General features: G+C 36.8%; 1 protein-coding gene across 2 annotated transcripts in view; it reads right to left on the bottom strand.

The window, feature by feature from the left end:
* Positions 1-4408: 4408 nt before the first annotated feature.
* Positions 4409-17337, bottom strand: part of galnt2 (UDP-N-acetyl-alpha-D-galactosamine:polypeptide N-acetylgalactosaminyltransferase 2) — an 80601-nt gene continuing 67672 nt past the window's right edge. Inside the window, exons 10-16 of one of the 2 annotated variants that reach the window (XM_055169769.2) lie at positions 15731-15834; positions 13526-13652; positions 10379-10471; positions 9904-9987; positions 9335-9479; positions 7041-7160; positions 4409-6955 (exon numbers count right to left, since the gene is read on the bottom strand). In XM_055169769.2, coding sequence (XP_055025744.1) covers positions 6800-6955; positions 7041-7160; positions 9335-9479; positions 9904-9987; positions 10379-10471; positions 13526-13652; positions 15731-15834 — 829 coding nt within the window. In that variant the 3' untranslated portion in view covers positions 4409-6799. The remainder of the gene's footprint in view (positions 6956-7040; positions 7161-9334; positions 9480-9903; positions 9988-10378; positions 10472-13525; positions 13653-15730; positions 15835-17337) is intronic. The other variant, XM_055169770.2, reaches the window with a different exon arrangement.

Genomic DNA, 17337 nt, shown 5'->3' on the forward strand with positions numbered 1-17337 from the left:
GATATTTTTCCTATTTAAAACTTGACTGTTCTGTATTTACATCGTGTACTAAGACAGACAGAAAATTAAAAGTTGGGATTTTTTAGGCAGATATGGTTAGGACTATACTCTCATTCTGGCGTAATAATCAAGGACTTCTTTGCTGCTGTAACATGGCAGCAGGAGGCGCAATGATATGACGCAGTGCCTGAAAGTAGTCCCCTTGGTAACTTTCAATAGCAGGGGACTATTTTGGGGCACTGCGTACCGCCAGGCCCGGAGATCGGCTGAATGAATTCCAAAACAGTAAAAATCAAACGTTTAACTCTATGGGAGCTGGAAAGTGAGCATATTTTTAAAAACAAAATGGAGTGTCCATTTAATTATCCAGTTAAAAGAGGAATGCTGTATTTGAGAATGATTTTAACAAATGAATGGAGTAATAAAATAAATGTCTTTCTTCCTGTAAGGGCAGATTTTAAGAGGTCTTTTATTTTGCCAGATCAATATTCATGTTGCTCTATTGTAACTGTAATGACACGTTACAATCACATCTGTTAACATGTGGCTGTGGCAAAATTGGTCCTTTCAAAGAACTGAACCGAATTAATTCACTGAGATTTGATTATTTCCCTCAGGTAATAAATTTAATCAAACATCCATTCTTTATCACTGTGCTGTATTCATACTAGATAGCCACTATTACGTATGTACAACTGGTAGTGAATTTGGGCAGACATGAATGCCATTATACTTTTCTTTTGCTTAACTGTTGTTTACAGTTAACTTAGTGTTCGCCTGCTGTCTTTTATTGTGGGGATGCTGTGAAACACTAACAAACCAATTAGCATGTATTTCACTGAACACTACACATACAGTAGAGATGATTTCTTGAACGTTTGCAAGGATATATTGTATAAGGATGTATTTGCCATACGTTATATGTTTATTATCAAAACAAAAGCAATGTCTTTCTGAATGTTTTTGAGAGATAAAATGTAAAAAATGAATGTTACAATCTTTTTCACTATATTTTGATTTCACATCAATGTGATATTTTTTAAACTTATCTCTATATTATTATCAGTTTATCTAGTCTAAAATGTTAAAGGTTGAACATCTGTATTTTCCAAAGCATCCTCTTTGTGTTATGCTACACTCCTTCCACCTTAACTTCAATTAATTGTTTAAACCAGCCAATGAACTGAAGGTAGTTTTGCTTTAACTGTTTGACTGTCATGTCCTGACGTGACCTTATTTCAGGTGACCTCAGGGTATTGGAACTACAAGGCAACTGTAGTGTGAAAAGATATTATAATGTAGGAAACTAGTTTGGGTGCTATGGACATCTCTGCCAAGAACATAATACGAGAGCCAGTAAAAAGGGTTGGCACAGCAAAGACTTATTTAAAGTTCTTACTGGTGCATTGAATAAAGAAGTAACCCTTCCAATAACAAAGCTTCTGCACAGGTCGCTAACATCATACTGTATACTGTAGGGCCAGCATTGTATGGCATAATAGCAGGTAAACAAAACTGACCTTTAAATAACAAAACTGCAACTACACTACACTCTTAGAAAGGATGTGTTCATTTTTACACATCTTTTTGTGTTAAGCTTTTAACACATTGTGTAATTTTAACACATTATGTGTCGTGTTAAAAGTAACACAAAATGTGTAGTTTCAATAATAACAGAGATGGGTTGTTTTTAACACATCCGTTCTAAGAGTGTGATCAACATTTGAAGTTGATCAAAAATGTTCATCAAAGTTGTCCACGTATTGTTCAATATTTTAAGACAACTTTTATGAAAGGTTTTGATGCACTTCAAATGTTGACTAGTATATATAGTCTGTAAATACATATTTACTGGACCAAAATTCCTCAATAACTGGTAAACCTAACTGGAACCCAGAGTTGGATGTGTATCTATTCATGTATGAATGTTGTGAATGTGTCGTGTCTTGCTGCTTGTTGTTCACCTGTTGTTTCACTGTGACTGTAGAAAATAAGATGTATGAAAGGGTCTCCGTCACTCCGTGTGTGTGATCTGTTATCTGTAATTGTGACTCTAGCTGTATGTCCGGTTAACAAACTGATGTGTACTGCAGCCACCTGCCTCTATGTGAGATTTAACACCGATTTGCACACTAATAAATGTTGTTTATACATATTTGTATGTACTACTTGTTGCAAAGTTAAGTGCATTGCATGCTGACATTTGAGATTGGCATCTCTGTACACCGTAAAAAAAAGTCATTTTTAAAGTACCATTTAGCTTTTGACTATAGTCAGGGCTTAACATAAAGGACTGCCCGGTGGCCTGGTGCAAGCGTTAAAGATGTTAAAAAAGTATTGTCACTTGCCCGGTCGGGCCAGTGCTTCACCCACAGTCACTAAAATATATTTTAATCAATATATATTATTTAACATCTTGGAAGCAGACATTTACTTGGGTAAAACACAATGAAAGAAACAATGCAATATTTTGCACTGCTTGCTGTCGGCTTACAGGTAAAACAGAAAAGTTGGGAGCCTTTTTTTTCGTTGGAACATGTCTGTTGTATATGTATACAATAATATCCGGGCCAGTATGGAAAAAATAATTGTGTTGAGCCCTGCTAGTGATGTGTTGCTATAACGAAGTTTTAAAATAGCTTAAAAACATGTTGATATGACTTATTGATGACATCATTTTTACACTGTATATGTACATATATTGTATATAATATATACAGTACAGAATAGCTATTGGCTGCATGATATACTGAATACAACTTAATCAGTATTACAAACTACATTGAATATTCCAACACACTTTTCCAACTTAATGTCTAAACACACAGAAATAAATCTCTGCAACAGTTAAAGGGATACTATAGTTCATCAAAAATGAAAATTCTCACCCTTAAAGGAGTATTCCATTTTCCTAAAAGGAAAATCCAGACAATTTACTCACCACCATGTCACCCAAAATGTCGATGTCTTTCTTTGTTCAGTCGAGAAGAAATTATGTTTTTTGAGGAAAACATTGCAGGATTTTTTAATAGATACCAACACTTAACTCAACATGTAACAGTTTTTTTCAACGGATTTTCAAAGGACTATAAACAATCCCAAACGAGGCATAAGGGTCTTATCTAGCAAAACGATTGTCATTTTTGACAAGAAAAATAACAAATATACACTTTTAAAGCACAACTTCTCGTCTAGATCCGGTCCAGCGCAACCTAACGTAAATGCGTAGTGACGTAGGGAGGTCACGTGTTACATATATGAAACGCACATTTGTGGATCATTGTAAACAATAAACTGACACAAAGACATTAATTAGTATTAGTTGACATACAACAATCCTCTTTCAACACACTTGTAAACACTGGGGCGGAGTTTCGCATTCGTCTTCTGTGACCTCTTGACGTCATGACGTATTGCGTGGGGTCACGCTGACGCATCACGACCAGATCTTGACAAGAAGTTGTGCTTTAAAAGTGTATATTTGTTATTTTTCTTGTCAAAAATGACAATCGTTTTGCTAGATAAGACCCTTATGCCTCGTTTGGGATTGTTTATAGTCCTTTGAAACTCCGTTGAAAAAACTGCCACGTGTTGAGTCAAGTGTCAATTGTTGGTGTCTATTAAAATGAGAAAAATCCTGCAATGCTTTCCACAAAAAACATAATTTGTTCTCGACTGAACAAAGAAAGACATCAACATTTTGGATGACATGGTGGTGAGTAAATTATCTGGATTTTTCTTTTAAGAAAATGGAATATTCCTTTAACTTGTATCAAACCAGCAGTGTTGGAGAAAATTACTTAGTTACTTTCCATGGAAAGTAATGCTTACGTTACTTTTAATTTACTTTTGCGTTACTTTTTCTTACTTTGCTGAGGCTTGATCTCTTTCAGGCCTTGCAGGTGTTTTTTATGATCGCAAAAATGTCAAGCTCTGGCCTGCCATCCCCGTTTCTGACTCAAACTGTTCTCGCTCAGGTGCAAAGAGTGCGTAATTCTACGTTAATATTTTCAGTTTAATTCAGTACATTATTTTATTTTTAAATTAAATTAATTAAACTGAAAAGTAAGTTGCATTGCTTTTTAAAAAAGTAACTCAAATATTAATGCATACATTTAAAAATTAATGCGTTACTTGCTACTTCTGTCCTACTATGAAAGTTAATGGTGCCCTAGATCTGCTTGTTTACAAACATTATTGCTTTGTATTCAGCCGAACAAAGTTTTTTTTAAGTTTGGAACAACTTCAGGGTAAATAAATTACAGAATTTTCATTTTTCAAAAACTATCCCTTCAACAACAAAGTTCTCTTTTCATCTATAAGGAACCATTTTTTTGTTAAAAACATTTTTATTGTAAGTTTATTGGTTTAATGTTAATCTTTAAGTAACACTACTGCAGACACTGGCTATGTATATAAATTTTATTTAAGTTAATTATTTTCAGTCATTCAACCTTTTGCAATATCTATAAAACAATGAACAAATACAAGCGCTGTACAGTTGACCAAATCACTATAACTGCAACCGAATGAGTGTAAATGTACATGCATGGACATACAAACCGTATATACACACACATATACACGATTACAAACGTTGACCCCATGCCGTTTCCATTGCTGTTGAATGCAACGTTGAGATTTTTGGAAAAAAAAATGTGGGGTCACACGTCCTTCATTTACTGAATATTAATCTGTCTTAGCCTTGGAATAGAGATGTGTGTTTCCATGTTTCAATCAAACAGCAAATGACTTTGGCACACTGTGCTATGTAAACATTTCGTCCAATTCAATTATGCGATTAGCCATCACACATTGCTCCAAAAATCCAAAGCGTTCAAAGACACGAATCTTAATATTATAGCACTGCACAAATACTGTCATCTTGTTGTTAGATGGCTTCTCATTTGAAACTGGATTCAAAACGGCAACGCGTGGACCACATCTACCGGGTTGTTTCTGCCGTTCGTGTGCTAGTGGGCAGCAGACCAATCTGCTGACACGAAACCTGAAGACGCTACAAAAACACAGACCCTAAAATACAGGATAGAGGTTGATTGACTGCTTTCCTAAAGGCAATGCCCAGATTCACTGCAGATGAATCTGAAAACCAACCAAATCTTGTTTTTTTTTTGGTTATCTTCTTATGGTGAACTGTAAGATCTGTGAAAATACAGGTTGGTGTGGATGATTCAAACATGTACAAGTCTAAGAATAACATAATATTTACTGCTGATACATGAGAAAGGCTGACCGAATGACAGTCAGAGGCTCACTTAGTCTTCCTATACCTACAATAAGTTAGTCAGAATGCTACGGCTTATCCCAGTTCAGGTATACACGCAAGACAGGTAAATGGATTAAATGATTTGATTTCACATGTCACAGGCTTTCTTGTCCATTGAATTTACAGTAACACTAGTTCTGTTAAGATTAACCAGTGACAACTGAAGTACCACAATAATCTGTGAAAGCAAATATTTTAGGGCATGAATGAGAGAGAGAGAGAATGGAAAGAGACAGGCAGACACACAATATCAGATCCTTTCTCTGCTTGATGAAACAAATGGTTGAGTTGTAAACCAACACAAAATCACCTCACATGTTCTTTACAGTATCATGGATAACAAAAGGCAGTAACCATAAGAAATAAAGGATGCTCAAGTAATGACATCATGTGCCACATTTGGCCACAGTTACTGAGATTAATCTTGAGAATAAAACCTTTAGGACTGCAAGGAGGAAATAAAGGACAGTTCATGATACGTGGGCCATGTAACTCCAGAACATAGTCCGACTGTGCATGATCAAAAAAAAGTGAAAATGAGAGCAAAGTTTGTGTCACACATCTGCTATGAGTTACCTTGATTATTTTCACCTAATACACTTTGCAAAGAAAATAAATAAAGGCTACTTAAAAAAAAAGATAAATGAGAAAAAAAATGGGACTGAGAAGCACATATTCGTGTTTGAAGACGAGTATAAACACCGAATTGTTAGCAGCCAGTGCTACAGTATGTGAATCCAACAGTCATGTTCTGTACAATGCATCAGATCTCCTTTAAAACACACCAGGGGCTTAGAGGAAGCAGGTTGAAGCACATTGCACAATCAACAGAAAAGACAAACAGACAATTGAATAGAAACTAGAAATAAAACTAAAGAAATTGTCTTTGTGTGTGTGTGTGTGTGCACTGCAATTTGAAAACACACGGCTGCTGAAGTCCTCCAAAATTAAAGTGACAGTACACGAAACAAACGCGACCCCCAAATCCCATGAGCCCACAAATGAAATCAAACCAAACTAAAACTGTCTGCACTCAAAAATCCGAAATCCGGTCCGATCACAGCGCAGGTTGGGAGTCTCCATTAAACACGTAAATTACATTCGACAATATTGGTAATGCGAATAGAAAAATAAAAAGATAGACGTCAACTCCATCGTAAAAATGTGCTGAAGTTTGTTTGAGAATACGAGACGCGTATGCCAAAAAAAAAAGAGGAGAAAGTAAAGCATCCTTTTCGCTCGCATTGGAAATGAGACGAAAAAAGGTTTCGATTAAGTTTAGAGACTTAGATTCACTTTCCAAGACCTGGACAAAAGATGAAACGGTGAGGTATATAGTTTAGATGGAAATCATCATCATCAACTTTGTTGTCTGATTTCGGTGCTCCGTGGCCTTTGAAGGCCAGAGCGGCCGCGATGTGGCGGCCCCGAGCCCGGACAGGGGGGCGAGCGTGAGCCCGGTGTGGGCTGTCCGAGAGTGAGAAGGGGAGGGCTGGGATTGGCGGCGTCGAATTACGGTTGCAGGTTGAGGGTGAACTTCCACTGCTGGGTAAGCGAAGGGCTGCACACCTCCACCGTCAGGCCGCCGTTTCGTGCGCTGCGGCTGTCCAGGCACAGATTGCTGCCCACGTGTCGAAGCTTGGAGTTGTTGTCGATCTGCTCCCATTTCTGCAATGGAAACATCATGATGTTAAAAATGTGGATGGCAGCCTCCTACTGTACAACCCCCCTATCACGCACAGTCTGCTCTCACCTGTCTACTGTCGTTCTCTCTGCAGCCTTGCAGTTTGATCTGCAATCCAGCGGTGCGTTCCACCACCGTCAGACACAGGTCCATGTGCTTTACTGATTTGTCTTTAGTTAATGCCCATTCCTGTGAAGAACAAAGAGATGAGCGAAAGAGGGTCATATATTTAGTATGAATATAAAGCGCTGAATTTATCGAAGTGTAGGTTTCTGCGGAACAAAAAGGGGGCGTTTTCCAATTTTGGGGCGTCCTCAAAGGGGCATTTCCAAACTGGGATTAGCCGTTTTTAACCATCCAACCGAGCCATACATCGTTATTTTTTAACACCTATTTCAGTTTGAAAATGCTCCAAAATTGGAAACGCCCCTTTTTGTTCCACAGAGACCTCCTTTTTTAAAAATGCTTTTGGGAATCACCCACTCAATTTGAGTCAGACACAGAGGTGGAAAGACACCTATTTCAGGTTGAAAACGCAGTTTTTCTGCGAAGACCCCAGTCTCGATTTTTATTCAAGGTAGCTAATGTGAGGAAATTTCTGCAGTGTGATGAGTTAAACACCATATAACATTTGTTTTTGTATAATTTGTATAATGCCTGTAAGCTTTTATAAGCACATCAGTTGAGAGACATGGAATATTTACAGCGACATGGAATATTTTCACTTTATTTATTATGACTCAACTTGTATACTTAAATGTTCTGATTTCTTTGTATGAATTACATTTTTGGCTTGATGGCTACATCAGGTGGAAATTTTGTGTCAATCAGGCTTGTGCACAATTCAGAATTTCAGAATTGGCCTCCATTCAATTCATGAATTGGAATTTGAATTGACTCCGCCCTACAGGAAGTTGAATTTGAATGACAGGAAGTGGAATTTAATTCATGGCAATTCAAATAAATTCCACAGTCACACAACAGAAAGAATCTCACATACATTCAGTGTTAGGAAAGTTACTTTGGAAAATGTTTGGCAACCATTCCAAATACTTGGTTAAAGTAAAGCATTCTGGGGAATGAAGTCATGTTCCACAAAATTACAATTACAAAAAAATCTAACTTAATTATTTGTTATGTGACTAGAGTTTTTAACATTAATTGCTGAGGGAAAACATATCCTGTTAATGTAATCTGTACAAGTAGTTCAAACTAATATAATTTATAGAATATGTAATGCAATCACATCTGAAAGCTTCATTTTTAACACTTCACTTACTGTATAATATGTATATGAATTTCTTTGAATATCTATTGAATTCCAATTCTGCTTCCTTTAATTCAAATTCGAATTGTAATTCTAGATCGTGTTTTTGACATCAATTCAAATTCAAGAATTGAATTGGAATTTAGGAGTCATTCTCAATTCAATTCTGAATTGTGCACAAGCCTGGTGTCAATAGCCCACTTAGAAATCCCCTTAGGTGATAAAATGCTGATGTGTCAAATACTTATTTTCCCCGCTGTATACTGTTAAAAATCAATCTTTTTTTATTAACAGGTTAAAGCAAAATGTTTTTACAAAAGGAAAATAGTTACTATCTGTATGTGGCCGTGCCTTTGAAATTTAGGCTAAAGTCACATAATTTAATTATCATAAACAAACTGTGATTTTAATCAATTATTTAATTTTAATTTCACTCTTAAACAAGGATATATTTCTTTTCACAGAATGTTCTTTACTTTATGTAGAATGATTTTAATCATTTTAAATCACAAAAAAAACTCCTTAAGCAGTTTTTTTCATAAACATGGTCTTACATGACCTTATATATTCCTTTATACACTTTATATAAAGAATTGCCTTTAAATACAACCAACAATTGAAGAGTTCAAATACAAAAGCCTCTAAAACCCTCCTCCATCAAAAATTAGATAACCGAATGCTCTCGGCACATATTAAGGAACGACAAAATACTTTTGCTTCAAATCCGCTTAATCCCAGACTCAAGCCATTCAAAAATACCAGTTTATTGCGAGAATCCATTAAAAGTGTTTTTACAAGAAATCCAATTTACAAGAAAACATGCTCTTAAAGGGTTTGGCATCTGAGCTCTTTAATTGTCCTTAATTTAAGAAAGAAAGACTATGGACACATTATGAAACGAGCAGTGTTCCAAAAAAGTTTTTGAACCATAAAGACCAATATATATATAAATGTGTTGAACCTTAGATGTGCGCTGTGGAGTGATATCAAAAGTGTGTCACCCACCGCAAGGGAATTGTTCCTCTCAAATAACCCAAACTCACAGTAATGTGTCCATCACCAGTGCTGTGACATCACACATAAGACTGTCCAGTACCTGAGCCCTGAATGATACCTGATTGCCCCCAGCGTTGTGACATTCATACACCCCCACTACACCATCAGCAAAGTGTCCCAGTGTATCCAAACAGTTCTGGCCCTGCTGTAGTGCCCCAAATGCTATGTCCTGGTGATCCGGTACCCTAAACAACACATGAAAACATGATAAAGTTAGGATAACTTGGTAAACCATTCTCTGCAAGCATGTGAAAAAATAGCTCATAGACATTTGGCTCCCCTTGTGATGTCAGAAGGGGATAATACGCCCCTTAATCTGCACTATCCAACCACGGCACTGCCATTTAGTGCAGATTAGCTCATTTGCATTTTGAAGGACACATCCAAAAACAGCACATTTTTGCTCACACCTACAGAGTGGCAATTTTAACATTTAATACTAAATTATCTATATGGTACTTTGGGCTAGAACATCATATTTGTACTCTGGGGACACCAAAGATGTATTTTACATCTTAAAAAAAGTCCTGTGAAATGTCCCCTTTAAAACCAGGTGTAAACAGGAATAAGTGATCCCGACAGATACATATATTTAAGTTTCGCACTCACCGCAGCTCAGGATAGACGTTCTCCAGGTACCACTTGAACGGTTTGCACCCTAATCTCTTCTTCATTTCTAGCCTGCTTTGAATGCTGGAAAAAAGTTACATCAGTCACACAGAGCTAACAATTTATTTCAGTGGTATAAACATCAAACAACTGAAATCTCGCAGTTTGAATATGTCAAAAAAGCCTGGAGTCCAGCAAGTCATACGCTGTTATAGAGTACACTCTAAAAAACGCTGGGTTATTTTCGACCCTGCGTTGGGTCAAAAAGGAACGAGCACAGCCATTGGGGGTTAACCCAGAAAATGTTTATATTTGACCCAAAATTACAACCCAACAGGCTGAACTCGTCCTTTTTTGACCCAACGCTGTTATAAATAACCCAGCATTTTTTTTTTGTTTAGAGTGGGACATCATAATTTACAATCGTGACTTTGTTCAATGCCATTCATATAAATTAAGATGGATGCACACTTACTTGCCATAAGGCACGTTACGAGCTGATGGGACAGCAGCGTAATAGAAGTTCTTGAAATCGTCCATCCAAACCTCTGCCGCTCGTCTGGTGTTTCTGTAGAGAGTAAAGTAAATGACACATTCAATATGGAGATACTAATGAGAAAAACATCCAGCACTTCATTATCCCAGAGTCTAATTTCAGCACTAATGGACTTCTGTAACACATGACGGGTGATTGGTTACTGCTCACTATAGCTGCAGTACTCGAGTCAACCACTGAGTGGAGCACTTGAACCAAACTACTGAAGGAACAATCACAACACCACATAAGAACAACTGTGTTCTTTACAGTATTGCTCTTGATCAGAATTTTTTATTTTTATGTTTATATAACATAGGGGGTTATATTGCTTTTATATAAGGCAGCATCAGCAAAATAAGCCATTTAAGGAAAGTTAAAGAGATTGGAATATGTTTTACTGTACCACGTCTTTAGAAAAAGCATTTATAACGGACGACAAACACTACTTCTGCGTCCTACTTTATACATCAACAATGTCATTCTGCGCATCTACACATAGGGGATACTGTATAAGCTGCCATTTGTATCACAGAATTAAAGGATAAGTCCATTATCTTAAAAAAATCCAGATAATTTACTCACCACCATGTCATCCAAACTGTTGATGTCTTTCTTTGTTCAGTCGAGAAGAAATTATGTTTTGTTTTTTTGAGGAAAACATTCCAGGATTTTTCTAATTTTAATGCACTTTAATGGACACCAATACTTAACAGTTTTAATGCAGTTTAAAATTGCAGTTTCAACAGAGTTTCAAAGGACTTTAAACGATCCCAAACGAGGCACAAGGGTCCCATCCACAGAAACGACTGACACTCCTGGCAAGAAAAATAAAAAATATGCACTTTTAAACCACAACCTCTCGTCCTCCTCCAGTCCTGCGACGCGCCAGTGCGACCTCACGTAATACGTCAGCACGTCAAGAGGTCACAGATGACGTATGCAAAACTACGCCCCAGTGTTTACAAGTGTGGAGAAAGAGGACCGTTCAGATGTTGTTGTATATGGAATGATACTAATTAATGTCTTTGTGTCAGTTTATTGTTTAAAATGGTCCGCAAATGTGCGTTTCATATGTAAAACGTGATCTTTCAACGTCAATATGCAATTACGTGAGGTCGCACTGGCTTGTCACACAGCCGGGGAAAGACGAGAAGTTGTGGTTCGAAGGTGCATATTTAAAAAATTTTTTTTGTCAAAAATGACAATCATTTTGCTAGATAAGACCCTTATGCCTCGTTTGGGATCGTTTAGAGTCCTTTGAAGCTGCGTTGAAACTGCAATTTTAAACTGCATTAAAACTGTTAAAGGACAAGTTCGGTATTTTACACAGTTAAAGCCCTGTTTTCAGATTGTTTATGATGAAATAGAACGGTTTTGACTGAAATTTCGACATATGCGGCTGCCCCGAGAATTTTCGGGTGTTTGTGTTTCACCTCCCACCTCTACAATGGGTTTATAGTTGCACTGGAACAATCCTTCCTAAAATGCATTAAACTTTCGTTTATAAAGACGTGAAACTCACCGAGTGGTCAGGGGTGTTCACTGATATGCTCACACAAAAATCGCTGCAAAATACGCATTCCAACAGGTTTTATCGTAGTTTTTGCCAACTCCATTGACTTGTATTAGATGTGCTGTGAGGTACAGTAATACTCCGCGCCGGGAACTTTGTTTCTATTCTTGCAATTGGCAAAGGCGGATTATCGCCACCAGCTGGGCTGGAGTGTCTATTATTCAAGCTCTCCGCGGAAGGGCTTTAAGTGTAAAATACCGAACTTGTCCTTTAAGTGTTGGGGTCCATTAGAGTCCATTAAAATGAGAAAAGTCCTGGAATGTTTTTTCTCTAAAAACATAGTTTCTTCTCGACTGAACAAAGAAAGACAAAGACATCAACAGTTTGGATGACACGGTGGTGAGTAAATTATCTGGATTTTTTTAAGAAACTGGTCTAATCCTTTAAGCCCCAACAGTGTAATCAGGACCCGAACCAAAGCCGTGGGTCTTGTATCACACCAAAGGGGCTTATTTCACGATAACAGCCTGTACATTATCCCGCTTATTACACAACTATTTACTTGCGTAAGGTAAGAAACATTAAATATTGATTTGAAATATTTTATTAGCTCATTTTCAATGAATGCAGACTTTCCGTAAGAAAACCGTGTTTATTTTCGATTTTAAGATAAGACAAGTCACAAATATGCTATTTGGTTTAATCATTTGTAAACATAATGTCATTTATGTTATTAAAAACATTTTTCTGTAATATTAAACTGTACCCGTCAAAAGGATTTGCAGCATCCGTGTGTTATTATTTTTTTGTGGTTGTTATCTGGGAATAACATACCTGCAAATGTTGTGACTGGCCAATCAGAATCAAGCATTCCAACGAGCCGTGTAATAAGCAGAAATGTATACATTATGGCAGATCATGTCTACCTTTTATTCTCTTAGTTAAAACAATAAATCATGTTTGTGACTATATCAGCATATCAGCTGAAATTCACCTCTAATGTGCGTTTTTCTTTTACAAAATTATACTCATGAATAAAAAATAAGATCTATATCTACAACAATCCACCGCTGTCCTTCTCAATAACTGTGCATCTCATTTTATTGTTTATATTTCATATATATTTAAACACATTATACCATGCAATGATTGCAAATGATTGTTTTCGCATTTGTTAAGTGTTCTATGAACGGCCAGTCTAAAAAAAAAAAAACTTACACAGAACAGAATAAAGCACATATGCATTAAGCAGCATATAATTTCATGGTGCTTTCTACATTTAGCTATTTGCTGAATAATGCAGCAATATACTTGTCAATAAAATAATGATATGATTATTTCAGTTATATCAGTTTCATAGGCACCCATACCACATTGTAAACAGTTTTAAGGACTCCATGTAGTCCATTTAACCATTTATATGATTTGCCTCTAAAGGCCTTCCAAGGTCTGTGTTTAAAGCAATATTTATTTAAAACTTATTTATTCATGTAGAGTTTACATTATAATATTCATCAGAAAACATTTGGCACAGAAAAAAAATCAGCTAGCATAAAATATATAGCGGATACCTTGCAAACACAGTTCCACTGCCTCCTGGGAAAGTGTATGGATGTTGTTTTCTGAAGACATGACCCACTCGACTGCAAGGGATGATCTCCAAACTCCCTCCACATTGCCAAACACGAAATGAGATCTCTGAGGAGCACAACAACAGCCAGATTTATTAGGACACATAGACAACGAAACCACTACACTATTACTCAACTACCTAAACTACACAAGAAGGTTAGGAAAATGCACCAAAATGCCAAAACTCATAATTGCGTGCGTGTGACTTCCAATAAAACCAGACAAAGTACAAACAACCCAACAATCATGTCATAAACAGATGCTGCTGCCGCTCTGTAAAGCAGCCGAGTTTTCACAGACCTCAAATAAACACACATGCAAACAGAAAGCAATTTCCAGTCAGACGGCATCGTTTCTGGAACTTCGTAACCTTTTCCATCACCACCACCACAGCTGAGAAAAGTGCTGTGTTTGTGGAATGAATCAAGACGCTTTCTTACAATCCATCATGATTTAGACATTAACGGCAGAATCTAAAAACCTTACTCCACCTCACTGTATAATGCACATTTTTAGAGTCTACATTTTAAGTTTCTTTGATAATGATATAAAAAGCAATAACTTTGCGGTGCTGACCTGAATTACCCCTGCGATGGGCACATTAAGTTTTGGCTGAGTAAGGGACAGTATTCTCATATCATCTATTGATAAAAGTATCATAATCTCCTATCAGTGGTTTTATACAGTGGCCTTACTAAGTTTTGGGATACTTGGAAACACATAAAAATGTATTAATTTAATTGCATTAAAAACCTAACAAACCAACATTTATTTATTTAAACGATGTCCAATTGGCACTAGGGGGCCTAAAGTGTGCAAAGAAAACATCCCCCACACCATTACACCACCACCACCAGCCTGCACAGTGGTAACAAGGCATGATGGATCCATGTTCTCATTCTGTTTACACCAAATTCTGACTCTATCATCTGAATGTCTCAACAGAAATCGAGACTCATCAGACCAGGCAACATTTCTCCAGTCTTCAACTGTCCAATTTTGGTGAGCTCGTGCAAATTGTAGCCTCTTTTACCTATTTGTAGTGAAGATGAGTGGTACCCGGTGAGGTCTTCTGCTGTTATAGCCCATCCGCCTCAAGGTTGTGCGTGTTGCGGCTTCACAAATGCTTTGCTGCATACCTCGGTTGTAACGAGTGGTTATTTCAGTCAAAGTTGCTCTTTTATCAGCTTGAATCAGTCGGCCCATTCTCCTCTGACCTCTAGCATCAACAAGGCATTTTTGCCCACAGGACTGCAGCATACTGGATTTTTCCCTTTTCACACCATTCTTTGTAAACCCTAGAAATAGTGGTGCATGAAAATCCCAGTAAATGGGCAGATTGTGAAATACTCAGACTGGCCCGTCTGGCACCAACTACAATACCACGCTCAAAATTGCTTAAATCACCTTTCTTTCCCATTCTGACTTTCAGTTTGGAGTTCAGGAGATTGTCTTGACCAAGACCACACCCCTAAATACATTAAAGCAACTGCCATGTGATTGGTTGATTAGATAATTGCATTAATAAGAAATTGAACAGGTGTTCCTAATAATCCTTTAGGTGAGTGTATAGGGCCATGCTGCTGTTGGGATCTACATCTACACATTTACAATCTACAATGCCAGATTCATTTCAACATAGGTTAAACTACATCTCAAGAGGTTCGGCATGTCCCTTTTTGACTGAAAATACCCCAGCATGTAATACTCAAAGAAAATTTGGTATTTTAGCAATTTATTATTACTGTATACTTGGTTTGATTTCTTTAAAGGGCACCCATTTCATTGCTAAAAAACAACGTTTTTGTGTATCTGGTATAAAACAACGTGTTTGCGTGGTTTATGGTTAAAAAACATTATTTTCCACATACTGTACATTTTTGCAGCTCTTGGATAATTGGTGCTCTTTAAACATCTGGTTTGATATTTCAATGCTATGACACTCAAATATTACTGTCACTGTAAATGGTCAATTCTTTATATAACTGGGTGACAAATAAATTGGTGCACCAACTGTGTGCAAGTCACATATACTACATATCTGCTGTGTATTCAGCCAGCTGTCACCAACTTATCCCACTTAACAACACAGTGCAAAAAATGAAATACAGCTTGGCATGGGGAGAAATAATGCCTTCACTCACCGAGATTCTCACCGCCCCACACATCCATCATCATGTCGTACTTCCCGAGCTCTTCAAAATAGTCCTTGTCCATTACAAAAAGACCTCCGGCAATCATTGGTGTCCTGAGGAACGCAAATTAAGTTCCACAAAATATGAAATGGATTAATGAAATACATTTGAAAAAGTTATAACAGATCAAACGGAAATGTTGTTTATGATTACAAAAATCTATACGAAATTACCCCAGTAACTAAATGATAAGCAAAGCACAAATTAAAGTGAGTTTTTCATTTCCCAATCATTACCGCAGTTATCGTTCACACCGCTGGTGATGTATTTTGTTTCAGTGGCCATTTGGCACTTAATAAAACCTTGTGATCATTGCACTCTGTGATTGTGCGATCTGATCACAGTCTCATAAACAAAGTCATTAAACAACACTAGACTCATTAAAAGAGGCTGCAGAGTGCTGTGTCATGAAGACTTGTGTACTGCACATCCCAGAATGGCACTGCATTGTTTATTAGCTTAATGTACTTTTAATGTACTTGCAGCATAGCGATTGCATGGACGGTGCATTGCTACAATGTGAAATTTCAATTTGCCATTCGGTTCGCTTTACTTCCTGCTATTCGCTTTCAAGCAGTTAATTATACACAATGAGTCACTCCCTGGAGGCAGGACCATTTTACAAGCAGGCGAGCACATGGGCTGCTTGGACAAAGTCTGTTGTTTTGCTACGACGAAAACTTTAGGAGATTGTTTTATTGTGCTGACAAAACGGAAATAATTAGCAGTTTCATCATCAGCGTGTGCATTTTCCTTTGTATCGCTTCATAGCATGAAGAAAGAAAACATTAGGAAATAAGGAACTTGTATGTGAAGATAAGTTACTTGGGGTAAAATGTATGGGTGATTCTCATGAAACCATTGAAACACCACGGCACTAATGATTTTAGCTTTAAAATGTGTAATATAGTAACATTAAAGAGCATCAGAATTAACACAATACTGTGTTCTACCTTGCACAATGTGTGATTTCAACATAAGAATTTATAATTGTAAATTTTATCTCATTTTCTGCTGAAATTCTCATTACCGCAATGTGTCCGGCTGTGTTTGAACATGCGTTATGTTGTAATTTAATCAAATTAACACAAAAATATTAAGAAAAAAAATAAATGGATGTTTTGCTAGACTACTTTAGATGACAGAAAAAATATTTACTGAATATTCATGTATAATAATAATGAAGAAAAATGAGGAAAATGATGTGTCCATGCCTGATGTTCTCATCCTCCGCAACACTTTTTGAGAACAGTTTAAGCACACATACAGAATTTTAATAAAGTTTGATTTTGAGTGACCAAGCACATGGACCAGTTACTTCAAGATGGCTACCAGGTAAGATCATTTTTTTTACAGTTAATTTGAAATATTGTCTTGTCAGAATGCTTATACGACATTTTGATTATCATTACCGCAACAGATGCTTATTAAATGTTAATTTAATTAATAGAAGCATAATACTTTGATTTTAAATGCATGTGCAGAATCTCCAAATTATGTTCTTTCAGGTTTGTCATGTCATTTTGAAAATATGTCAGTGTTGATGTTTTCTGACT

This window comes from Misgurnus anguillicaudatus, chromosome 11 (assembly GCF_027580225.2).
Source record: "Misgurnus anguillicaudatus chromosome 11, ASM2758022v2, whole genome shotgun sequence".
Taxonomy (NCBI): domain Eukaryota; kingdom Metazoa; phylum Chordata; class Actinopteri; order Cypriniformes; family Cobitidae; genus Misgurnus; species Misgurnus anguillicaudatus.